The sequence below is a fragment of the Megalops cyprinoides genome, chromosome 17 (assembly GCF_013368585.1).
Source record: "Megalops cyprinoides isolate fMegCyp1 chromosome 17, fMegCyp1.pri, whole genome shotgun sequence".
NCBI classification, from domain to species: domain Eukaryota; kingdom Metazoa; phylum Chordata; class Actinopteri; order Elopiformes; family Megalopidae; genus Megalops; species Megalops cyprinoides.
The window spans coordinates 26,988,702-27,002,291 of record NC_050599.1 but is presented as its reverse complement, the minus strand read 5'-3'; the positions used below and the strand labels follow the sequence as shown (position 1 = coordinate 27,002,291).

At 39.0% G+C, this 13,590-nt stretch overlaps 1 protein-coding gene across 1 annotated transcript; it reads left to right on the top strand.

Annotated features, from left to right (window-relative positions):
* The first annotated feature begins 1,379 nt into the window (after positions 1-1,379).
* Positions 1,380-11,229, top strand: LOC118792465 (prospero homeobox protein 1-like). Its single transcript, XM_036550320.1, has 5 exons — positions 1,380-2,086; positions 2,156-2,910; positions 5,250-5,359; positions 6,668-6,862; positions 11,062-11,229. Exons 1-5 carry the CDS (start codon positions 1,380-1,382, stop codon positions 11,227-11,229), a joined length of 1,935 nt encoding a protein of 644 aa, XP_036406213.1.
* The last annotated feature ends 2,361 nt before the right edge of the window (positions 11,230-13,590 follow it).

The window sequence follows — 13,590 nt, the reverse complement described above, 5'->3', positions numbered from 1 at the left end:
TTGCACAAATGCTATCTTGCAGTTATTCCACACACCCTTTCTGCTTAACTTTTTTTTTAACAAACTTTTTTAAGGGTACCTGTGAAAATCGTGAAAGACCAGTGATTTTTTTAAACACTTACTGAAATGAGAGAAATAAGAAATCGTATATCCAAACTGGCTTAAAGGTAAAATAAAATAATAATAATAATAATAATAATAATAATAATTATATATATATATATATATATATGTTTTCCCCTATACAAATTACAGACTTACTAACTCAATTTGGACTATTCTGGACAACTTCGGGATTTTTACATTAATCAAGGTGAACATATCAGGCACTTCTTTTAAGTTCCATTTTACTTTAAGATTACCTTACAGTAATTATTATATTCATATAAGTGATTATTATATACTTATATGAACAAACCTTATTTGATATCAGCAACAATTCTAGCTGTTGAATCATTATTCCCACCAAAGCTGTGTAGCATCTTAATAGAGTAGTGTACAATACACTTCAATTTTACATTAAAATGGTATTTTCACACTACCACTTAACACAATACAGTTCTTGGTTAACTTTTTTACTCTTAACTGAATTTTAACCTGTTCTGTAGAAGGATTAGCATTTATTTTCTTAAAGAAACATCCATTGATCTTCTGTGTGGTTTTGGGGAGGCCTCAGCTATTCATTTCCTAATTAAAGCAGACCTTTTATGGTGTTCATAAACCTTTTATCATGCATATGAAATTTCCTTTAAAACAAAGATGAAAGGCTAATGGAGTGTGCACTTTATCAGCTTTTAACAATCTTCATTCTTTGTTTCATGAAATTTGTGATTTTCATGTCGAAAACAACCAGCCCTTTTATGGCATATACAATTCAAATTTAATAACAGATGTGTAATTATGTTGAAAGTCTATTCATAGGTCTATTTGAAATCAAGGAAAAAACTCAGCTCAGCTGGTTGCATCCTAGCGTGACCTATTCAGCTGATGATGCTGTAGACACACCTGCAATCAGGTTTCCAGTGCATGTAATTGTTTATGCAGGAAGACTCAGGCATTCAAGGACTAACTGTAAGGATTTTGTCTGGTGAAAGGACAGCTGTGGATTATTAGACAATCAGTGGTTTAGTGGGTGAAGAAAAAAAACTAAATCTTTTTTAAACCTTAGAATGAAAGTAGTATTCAGGCATTTGACATACTAAAATACTCAAAAAGTTCAATTTTCTTCAGTATTTAAATGAAGTGTCATGAAATATTCATCATTATTGTTTAATTACTAATTTTAATAATACTTTATTTTTATTTTTCAGCTACACTACCTTGCATACTGAATACTGAATTCTGTGTCCAGGAAATCAGTAACAGATTGTGTTACAAGTATGAACCTGAGTTTCTCAAACCATGACATGCACACCAGCAGAGAGCTCCACCTGAAGGAGAGTCAGGCTGAACTCCAACAATCCAGCTTGCAGAGAAGCTTGTATGATGACCCCCTGACCTCCTACTGCAGTGAATCCGTCATCTCCCAGCTTCTGTGGAAAACCGTCCAGGACAAGAAGGCTGAGAAGGGTAGAGTCGTTTACCTGCCGGCCACCGCCATGCCCAGTCACACTTTGACTGACCCCAGCCAGGAGGACCGGAGCAGCAACTCCTCCAAAGGAAGCGTTGCTGAGCTCTCATCCCTGATGAGTCATACCTCCACTGTGGCCAACCTCGAGGCTGACCGGCCCCTCACCGAGCACCACCAGGCCAAGCGTGCCCGAGTGGAGAGCATCATCAGAGGTATGTCTGAATCACCCAATGGAGGGCTTCTTGGAGAAGGGCAGAGGAAAGACACGGATGCCAGAGATGCCGGGGAAACGGTCAAGGAGAGCAGAAGGAAATGCAGGCCCCTGCAGCATCGAGCTCCCAGCTCCAGCAGGGGCTGGAGCAGCAAAGATGAGGAATGCCAGAAACTGAAGGCACAGCTGCAAGCAATGCAGAGACTCCTGGGAGATCTCCAGCAGAGGTTCCTACAGGTTTGCCAGCCTCATGAGTCCGAGGCAGAGGACAGGGAGGAGGTGGAGGACATGATGGATCCACCAGAGTGCGGCAACAGCAAAAGGAACGAAGGGCCTAAGGAGTCCAGTAGCGAGCTCCACTTAGACTTGGACAGCCAGTGTGAGGCAGGGCCAGACAGCATTAAAGTGGGTCAAAGAGAGACTACAGAGGTGGACAGCATCCACTTAACATTCAACAAAGGGGACAGGAATCTACCAGAAGCTTTGAAGTATGAGCTCTCCAAAGCTGTGAGTAAGAGTGTGGACTTGGTGTTCAAAAACCTTTCCTCTACAGTATGTTACCACTCATCCCAGCCACAGGTGGAGCAAGTTCCAGGGCATGGTTATGTGTCATCTGGGACCAAGACCATGATCCCAGGCTCTCTAGAACTGTCACCTAACAGAGAAGATGCAAAGTCTACACCTCTGGAACATTATGAAAAGGTGGAAACATCTGAAGACCAGACAGAAGCTCTCTCATTAGTAATTTGCAGACCACCTCTCAGGCCCTGCAGTGCAGTGGACAAGGCAGTGAAGATGGCGTACCACACACATCAGGTGCCGCTTAGGTTTAACCGCAGCACTTCTTTGGAAGAGAACCAGATTCTGGAGCACCTCCTCAAACATACTCCCCATGGTAACCTGGGGAGTCTCTCTTGTCTGACCCAAGCAGTGGACCCTGCCTCGCTGAATCCAGTTGCCTGGGAGGCTATCAAGGTGAGGTCTAAAGTAAACTCCAGTCTTATGGACCAGCAGGCCCCAGCTCTGGCACTAGGGCAGGTGGCAGTGGACAGTCTTTGTCACTCTCATGTCTCAGTGGAGACAAGAAACCTGCAGGGCATGACAGAGCGGAAGCTATATATGTCACTCAATATATCCTTTCATGACAGTCCCAGTTTGTACTCAGCAGGTGAGTTTTAATACAGATCGTTTTGTTTTTGATTATCAGTTGCAATAGGTTATCAATGCACCTGTAAACATCAGCTACACTTAACACCTGTGAGAAAATACGGGGGCATGCTTCTGCTTTAACAATATGTGACGCCACAATTAACAGAATAATCTTCAATCAGTCCTGCAGTTGCCAGTGAAGTCCCTATCTTGAACATAGAATTTCAGGATAAAATGGCAACTAATGCAACAAAACAGTTGAAATGTCAGTGCATTGTGGAGGTTAATGACTAATAATACTGCTCTACTGAGATACGTGCCACTGAAAGCAACACTGAAGCAACAAATGCTAGTTTCCTCTTCTGCAACTACGATACTCCTTTCCCACCACAGTCAAGCAGCATGGTGGACCTACAAATCACAGTTGCACAGACTTAAAAATTTAAATTTCCTTTTCCAAAATTTCCTTTTGATCTCGATAACTCCCCCATCCCCACCAAAACATTATACCTTCTTTTGCAGTCTAGGCATAGTAATAACGTTATATTTGGAAACATAAAAAGCTATAAAAATAAAGGGCTTTGCTATGAACTGTCGATGAAAAAGCTGGTTTTCAAAGACAGATGGAAGTGGTTTCTGCACCGTTTTTGCACCTAAAAGTATACAGGAGATATAGCTCTATATATTCAGAGTGTGCTATATTTATTCAAGGTCACTTGTGAGGTCACCCAAGGTTGGTTGTGGACAAAAACAGGATTTGTTTGTGGAGTTTCTGGTTCTGCACTGCAACACAAAGTATTCTATTAAAAAAACAAACCAAAATAATGAAACCTATGCTGTTGTCATGCCTTTTCCAATGACACTGCCTGTTGAGGGCTGATGAGTTTCAATTTGAATGTATACAGTTTGTTTTCTCTTTTCTTGGTAGCATTTCATGGTGTAACCATATTACTACAGTAGTCTATAGAATGCACCCTGACCTCTGGATGTGAAGAGCTGTAGAGTTATGAATATAAATCTAATAAATCCTTCATTTGCACTTCACTTCAAAGACACACAATCCTCTCACATGAGTGTTTATCAGATTTGCTGTTTATTTAATAAGGACATATTTCTGAAGGTAGGGTTTTGATTTATGGATGAAAGTTGTCTGAAATAATTAATGTCTTCCAAACAAGTAGGTATTGAAAAAAAGATCATATGAAGAATTGTCATATACCCTCGTGCATAAACAAATTTCTTTTTTCTTAACCCACCAAAATGAGGTTGTTCAGAAGCCATTTAATTATACAATAATTCAAGGGGAGAACAGCCTTTTAGCAGCTTGTTATTTACTGATCTGTAATGCTTGTGTTATTAGCATCAGCAATTTCCTTAGTTTCCCTAGTTTACTGTTCTAATTAAAATGCTTCCTGCACAGCTTCTGTAATGTAGTGAAAAAAGGATGAAATTGATGTAATGAAATAATATGTTGCTACTTACACACAAAGGAATAATCACTACTGGTGATTAGTCTGAATGCATGTGGAAATCATTCATTAGAATCCACAATGGTACCCAATGAGCTATTTAGCTGACATGACGCTAATGGCACAAATTCTTTTATAACTTCATTGTCTTTCAAAATGGGTCACCAAATCAGAACCAGAGACTAGACTAGCGGAGATAAACAGGTGTTTTGATCAAGGGTGTAGGTTTGATTTGGAAAGTGGTGGGGACATAATGTTAGCTAAGTATACTAGCTACTAGTATAACGTTAATATGCCTAACTATTTTTGTTTGGTAATCAGAAAAGTGGTAGGGACATATCCCCATTGTGCCTACCATAAATTACGCCCATGGTTTTGATACAGCTTCAGTCTTAATTTTTTCTCAGAAAATGTTTTGGCAGTATTTCACTTCGGATGTGTCAACTCCTCAGCTGTCTTTTCAGTGCATGCTACAGAGAAAATATGGTCATTGACCATGTTTTACCATGTTACCTACTTTACCATACTATGGCAAATAACACAGACGGGAACTTCCTGTGACACCCTGCCAGTCATTTTGGATTTTGATTTTTTTTTTTTTTTCTGATAATTCCCTCTCTCAGTGGTTGCTGGTCTGAACATGACCTGTTACAGCTGTGTTGTAAGACTGTAAGACTCCCCACCTTTCAAATGTGACCACCAAACAGACCTAAGATTATTTATATTCTTATAACATTGCCTATTCCTTCCATTACAGAGAGAATTCAAAAACTCTTATTTAGGTAATAGAACCAGCTTGTCTTTCAAATAAAAAGAGGTAGAATATACCAAAGGGTTCCTTAACCATTACACATTCAGGAAGGTTTAACTCCCAACCATCTGAAGAAAGCAAAGCTGATGTTCTTCTACACCCGCTACCCCAACTCCAACGTACTGAAAACTTTCTTCCCTGACATCAAGGTAAGGACATCAATATCTTTTCTAGGTCCTCACAGTAAAGGAGAATGTGGAAATCTTACATGGATAGCAGGTTATTTTTATTATTTATTTTTGGAGGAATATTTATCTATACTGTCAGTGGGAACCAACATCTGACATTCTAGTCAATACCTCATATAAGTCCAATTTATTGTTACTGACCACCCTCTTTTCATTCACCTGAACACAAAACAAAGTGAAAGACTGCTTTTAGAGAAATAAGCAAGAGTGAAATGACAATGAAATGCCTCTCCCCTGAAAATGTTGGAAAGTTAAACAGGAAGTGACAATGGCCAAAAATGCACCCAAATGTCCAACAGGCAACGTAGGAGGGAATTTCAGTGTGACACTAAGAAATCTGCATGTCTAACTTGTACTCATTCCCATTTTGTGAACAAGTCAAGTGAATATGGATGCTTAGATGAGTACAAACCACTTTTGTTCACTATGAGATGACACAGCAGTTTAGACCTGAAAGGCAATGTCATGCCTTGTTTAATATCCATTGACTGTATTTAATGTGACTTCACATTCTTGTTCTACAAATGTCTACATTTGAAATTATCTTCACATTTTGTTGAAATGTGAAGTAAACGTGCATTTAAGACCACCACTATTGATTTGTCTTTAAATATTTTTGACATCACCACATCTATGAATATCCCACAGATTTAATCTTAAATGTTTCATCAAACTTAAATTGTCACATTTTAAAATATTTCACAGCACATTATTCAATGCTCTCTTCACAGATTCTGTCCCCCCACCACCTAATGCACTGCAGTATATAAATATATATACACACACACACACACACACATACACATACACAATGTATTATATTGCCTGAACAGTCAGTGGAGTGGATGTTTATATTGGCTGTTTTTGTGACTTGTATGGTATTTTGTTGGTCAATGGTGTTGATGGAACCCATAGAAACTGACAGAGATGCATCACAGTGGTCCATTTGTTTGTACCCCAAGAACCAACTGGTACACTGATGGGTGAAGAGAGCACTTTACCTTTTTACGGCTTCAGAGATGTTTACTAGATACTTGTATGTGTAGGGAGTAGGGGCACTCATCTCTTGTCATCCTTGGTTGAGTTTTGAGACTCTTGTAATTGAAAACACTCAGTTTTTTTTCTTTTTTATTTCCACTTAGGGTCAAACAGTGATACAATTGCATCCATCATTAAACGGTACATGCTGTAATACTGCAGCATAACAATTGTAAATAAATACATAATACTGTAAACACACTGACCTGAAGATCATCCTTACCTCCCCAGTTCAATCGCTGCATCACCTCCCAGCTGATCAAATGGTTCAGCAACTTCCGCGAGTTCTACTACATCCAGATGGAGAAGTTTGCCCGGCAGTCCATAGTGGATGGAGTCACCAATGTGAAGGACCTGTCTGTAACCAGGGATTCAGAGCTGTTCCGAGCCCTTAACACACATTACAACAAAGCCAGCGACTTCCAAGTAAGTTACCGCCCCTGTTGGATTCTAAAATGTTATTTACTTTATATACAGAATTTATTACAATCTCAAAAATGCAAAAATCTTAGAGCAGAAAAAAATGCACACAACATAGTCAGATGCCTACCTTTTATATAGAAGAAACAGAATTCAATACCATTCTAAATATTGAGAGAGACCAGAACTTCAAATGGACACCTAATCAATGCTCACTTCACATCTTTTTTACTGAAGGACAGGTTTCCTAAAAACAATTTATAAGTGAGATTCACCCCAATGAAATTTTATGTGAAATGGGAATTCATGCTGTAGAGTATATGCATGAGAAACAGACCAAATCAACACAATTGCAGAAGGGGATTTCACAACTGTTGTTAAATTATTGCATGTTTATGGAACTCTAGAAGCTTTTGTAGGCAATGATAAAGGCAATGATAGCTAGAAAGCTACTTAACTAACAAGGCTGGCTGGTCATCATCAACAACAATCACATCATTCTGGTGCAATGATACACTTAATTATTTAGCAAGGTAACCAGCATGTTAGCTACCTAACTATGTAGCAGCAAAACAGCTTTGCCCCTCTCCAACTTTATTTACAACACAAGTCATACCTTCTGGGAAGAATTTACAAAATAATGTTTTTGACTATGACTTGTCTGAAAAATAACTGACAAATGGGCAATTAGTAACTCTTCTCCTGCAAATGAAAACAGCATCAGCTAATTAGCTGTGTACTGAGCAGGGCCATCACCAGACAAATTCATGACATAAGCCTGGTAAGTAAGGTTAAAATTTTGGTGTATTATGCAAGTAAATTGTAAACAGAGGAAGCAGGAAAGTGCCTGGGGGTTTGGATGGACAGTGTTGAGGAAATAGGAAGCTCTGAATTTCCAAAGCAAGGTGCACTTCAATGGGAAAGGGCTGGCACTGTTTATCAGGGAATTAAAACATTCCTTTCCCAGGGAAGCCTTGATTGAAAGCAGAGGAGACATCCTAAAAGCATCCCGTTAACAGACTACTTCTTAATGGATTACTTCTTGGCTCATGCAACCAGAGAACAGTATCAGCAACTCCAGAGAACCATTGCTACAGTTAAAAGTCTTAAATTAGATAATTTTCTCCTTTGTTTGTCTGTCATTAATATTCATGTTGAGGACCCCCAGAAAGCAAGTATAAATCTTTAAAATGACCGTGTGTGTACTACTGCAGCATGAACTCTGATGCCCTTTTGGCACACACAGAGAAGTAACTGTTGGTGAACCATGGTAAGTATAAAGGTGAACCTGACCTTGGAACAGACTGACTTGATGGGACATTGTCTCCCTATGGTCCTGTGTCACATGAGCAGAGTGAGACAATGAGCTGGACCTGAAGTGGAGACAAAGCACTAAATTCTAAATCCTTGTGTTACTAAAGAGTTCTGATTAAATGCCTTGTACCGATTCATATTCTCAAGAATTACCCAGTGTATAAGGTGAACTCCACCATTTACCCAGCTTGTGACAAAAAAAAAAAAACAAAAAAACCTACTTTAGTTTACTTCTTGTTATCTAACAAGAATGGGAGTAATGGGGAAAAAAAAACAAATACTATAAGACTGAATTCCAAACTGTCAATGGCAGTCACTTTTTTAAACTGTGGCTTTACTTATAAGACTTCAAGATATATTTACAACCCCAATTCCAAAAAAGTTGGGACAGTAAATGAAATGCAAATGAAAACAGAAAGCAGTATTTTTTATAAATTTACTTTGACTTGTATTCAAACAAAAACAGTATAAAGACAAGGTATTTCATGTTTTACCTAATCAACGTCATTGTTTTTTAAGATATACGTTTATTCTGAAATTTATGCCTGCAACATGCTCCAAAAAAGTTGGGACAGGGGCAATTTAGGACTAATAGCGATGTGACAAGTTGAAATAACAAGGCGATGTGAAACAGGTGATGTTAAACTGTTGAGGCAATCGTGTTATAGTATATAAGGAGCCTCCAAGAAAGGCCTAGTCCTTCAAGAGCAAGGATGGGTCGAGGCTCGCCAATTTGCCAACAGATGCATCAGCGAATAATCCAGCACTTTGAGAACAACGTTCCCCAAGGACAAATAGGTAGGATTTTGGGCATTTCACCCTTTACAGTGCCCGAGATAATTAAAAGATTCAAGGAATTCCGTCAAATCTCGGTGCGTAAAGGGCAAGGTCGAAAACCACTTCTGAATGTGCATGATCTCCGATCCCTCAGACGTCACTGTCTTAAAATTGTTGTGTCTGTAATGGATATCATGACGTGGGCTCGGGAATACTTCAGTAAACCTTTGTCAGTCAACGCCATTCGCCGCTGCATCTACAGATGCAAGTTAAGGCTTTACTATGCAGAGCAGAAGCCATACATAAACACTGTCCAGAAGCGCCGCTAACATCTCTAGGCTCGGTCTCATCTGAGATGGACAGTAGCAAAGTGGAAGCATGTGTTGTGGTCCGACAAGTCAACATTTCAAATAGTTTTTGGACAAAACAGCCATCGTGTTCTCCCGGCCAAAGAGGAAAAGGACCATCCAAGCCATCAAAGTCAGCGTCTGTCATGGTATGGGGGTGTGTCAGTGCCCATGGCATGGGTAACTTGCACATCTGTGAGGGGACCATTAATGCAGAAAGATATATACAAATTTTGGACCACCATATGCTGCCATCTTCTCCAGGGACGTCCCTGCATTTTCCAGCAGGACAATGCCAAACCACATTCTGCCTGGATTACAAGTGCATGGCCGTGTAAGCAGAGAGTGTGAGTGCCAGACTGGCCTGCCTGCAGTCCTGACCTGTCTCTGATTGATAACGTGCGGCTCTTTATGAAGCGCAAAATACGGCAATGAAGCCCCTGTACAACTGCACAGCTGAAGACCTGCATAATGGAAGAATGGGGGAAAATCCCACTTTCTAAACTTAACCAACTGGTGTCTTCAGTGCCCAAACGCTCAATAAGTGTTATTAAAAGAAATGGTGATGTTACAACAGTGGTAAACACTCGACTGTTCCAACTTTTTTGGAAGTGGGGTTGTACTATGTTGTACTATTTGCGATAGTAACCTATTGGTTTCGTTAGTCTTATTCACAATGGTTGTAATTTCCAGAACAATCACACAAATTACATAAAAACCACGATTGTTTCATTGTTGCCACACAGGACCTCTCTTGAATCACTTGCCAAATTAGCATAAAATTCGGAATGGATGACCTTGGTAATGTTTTTCCATCTAAATTGTGAAGGAAAAGTTGGCTGTTTCAAAAAACATGGGTCAAGGAACATGCAGATGTATTTTAATGTCTCATCATTTAAAAAATTAGTTATGAAACTCAGCAGGTTTGCACAAGCCTATGAGATGTACCACAGTTCTAAATTGATGAAGACTGAATACATTACGGAGCACACTGTGTCAACACATATCAACACATTAGTAAAGCTGTCCATTGGGAAGTGTACTGAGGAGATGCCTGAATTACATTAAGCGTTAATACACAGCTGAAAAGGTTATGACCCTGACCGTGGTGCACAAAGCCTGTTAATATTTTTTTTTTTTTTAGTGTAAAGACAGACCTGGAGAGGTACGTTGTGTGTTATGTTAGCTTGTCAGCTAATGTTACATAGCATAGCACTATTGCTCAGCAATAGCTACACAAAATCTTGATTTGTGAGTGGAGGTGGGGTTTTATTAGCCACTATACAGATTTATCTCTTAGGCCCAAAAATGAATGAAAGAAGAAAAAAAAGACTAAGCATCTAAGCCTTGGCTGCTTACCCATGATTAGATGACTTTTCTTGGCCAGGGACCAGTCACCATGGCTACATTTCACAGCTGCCCCTTCCCTCTCCTGGTGTGTGTGGTTGACAAGACAATAACCAATCACACCTTAAATAAGCATTGACTGTGGCCAACCAATCATTAAAGGCACTTTGCAGATGTAGATGTCTTGACATATAAAACCAACAGGATGGGCAAATTTATGATTTAGGGTTTATGAGCCATCTGTAACACACCTGAGTGTTACTTACTGATTAAGGATTACACTGTTGATTCAGTGCATGCTACTGAGTTAGTGATACATTTAATGGCTAGAAGGTAAACAGAATGTGGTTACTTTGACTCTACCGCCACATGCTAGTTTACGGTCTTATGCGTGATACTGGTCTTTCTTTGTGCTGGTAGGTTCCTGGCAGATTTCTGGAGGTTGCCGAAATTACACTTCGAGAGTTTTTCAACGCTATCTCGCAGGCAAAAGACTCAGACCCATCATGGAAGAAAGCGATCTACAAGGTCATCTGTAAGCTGGACAGTGATGTCCCTGAGGAATTCAAATCCACTGTCTGCTTGTAGAACAAGCCAGCGGTTGTAAATTGCTGCTGGCACCAAGGGCAGATCTGTCAAAGGAGACCAAGCGATGTCCAAGCGATCCTGTCCCTGAACGAGATGTCCTCCTAGCTAATCTCTGCAGTACCATGGGGTAAATCGGAGCCCAGAAAAATATTGGATAAATTTAACTAAAGGTTTCTATAATTTGGGGTTAGGGACATTGCATATGTGTACAAGATCGCTTTGAACAATATGGCCTTTCTGGACAGATGACCCCATCTGTGAACAAACAGGACAGGTGAACTCAAAAACGATCAGGGTATTCTGTGTCATTGCATATTCGCCACATACTGCAGTGGACTTACCAAGAATGTTTATAAATCTTATTAACGTATTATCAGGTCTCCTTTCCTTACCTTTCTTTTCAGCACTTACAATGTTCAATACTTTTGTGAAGTAGACACCAGAATTACTGCAAGCACTGCTCAACAGTGGCTGTGCAGGTGAAACTTCATTACTCAAAGTCAAATACTGCTACAGACAGACACAGAGGTTTTGGACAAAGTTTTTTTTTGTATCAATATTAAGTGTAACAGCTTTTATAATGTACATAAAGTGTTGAATGTTTATTTACATAATTAAGTTGGAGAATATGACAGCGCAGAAAATAATACTACAATTCCAGGGTTCAAGAGTTACTTACCAATTACATTCAGGGGGCCAGTTCAATGTACTATCAATGCTACTCCAGCATCACATTTCATCAAAATTTTAAAAGTTGAAATGAACAAGAACAGCGCAACACTTGAAAGTAAATGTATACTTTTTTTTTTTTTGGGAAAGTCTGGTTGAACAGTTTATAGCTGACTAAACTAGCTGCTTTCTCTGTGCCGTTATATTTATTCACTGGATAGCATTAGTAGCACTGCAAACTCAAAGCAAGGATCAGATTAATACTCTCACATGAAAATAATTTGCGTTGTTTACACCTTAAAACTGAATTACTGCATCACATTTTATAACGGTCTGTTGTTTAGGCAAACTGACATAGATCCGATTAATTTAAATATTTAATGTAGCCACCATTTCATTCACTGAAGAGCCTTTGTTGTGATTAAAACTGATCCAGAAAAAAACTGACGTTAGAAAGTTAGAAAAAAAGTGTTTAGAAGCACAAAAATGTGGTCAGAATCCACAAATCTTCACATGAAAATTTAATGTTGAACAATCCCATATTACTGATTACACAGTATGATTGTGTATATGTGAAATTTTTTCCTTTACATTTCCCATGAGAAATACGTTTCCTGGATTTCATTCTATACCGACACTGAAGGAAAACTGTACGTGTTTCTACATACTAAACTTGTTAAATAAGAGTTGCAAGCATGTAATTAAATCAAATTCCCAAGGACACCAAATCTGACCATCATTTGAATGAATATGCACATTTTAGTTCCCAAAGCAGAACTGATATTTTTGGCTATCACTTATTTGCACAGGAAGAGTCCACACTAAAGGGCACTGCTGTAGAATCATGGCCTTTGGGTAACAAATCAAAATCGTAAATTCCACCCTGCCAAAATGAGCAACAGATACTTACCATCACATCATTTCTGCAGGAAGGTTTGGAATATTTGTTTTGAACATATTCCTAAAACAGATTACATTTTTAATGTGTCACTGTTCTAGTATGATCCATTCTTCAACGCAGACAGCAAATATGACTCTTGTAGCTTTGGCTTGTTTTACCTGTTCGCCTGTATATTCCCCATTTGTCCCTACAAATAAGCATGGCTGAAATGTGAAATTTGCTGAAAAGTTCCCCCAGGTTCTGATGGTATTTTCCTCTTCATTCTTGGAGGAAAACAATAAATATGCCTGGTGCCCTATAAATTATCATTGACCATGTATATCATGTGCGTGCATATCAATTTTGTGCTTGAAATCTATTTTAAAAAAATATACATCTTTGACTGTACCTCAGGGAAAGTGCTTAGCTTCATGTACAAAATACAAAGTAAGTAAATGGCCCAAACTATCACGTCTCTGTGATATACTTCTTCCTTAACCCTACATGCATTTTAATGTAATAGAACTTTTGGAGAAACGTTACTTCATAAGAGCATTTGTCTAACTTTAAATATATATAAAAACATTCATCCAGCAATTTGGCGTGGTCCTTGAAGTACAATCAAGGTGCTTCCAGTTTGTGATAAAACAAGCATTTGTCACAACTGGGTGTGACGCATCTTAAGAACAAAACCCATGCATTCTGGGATATGTGAATACTGGCCTGAGATACAATGTAGTATCTCAGAACATTTCTCACAAGGTATTTTAAGTCTACTCCTCCAAGGGTCAACACATAGGGTGTGATTGCAT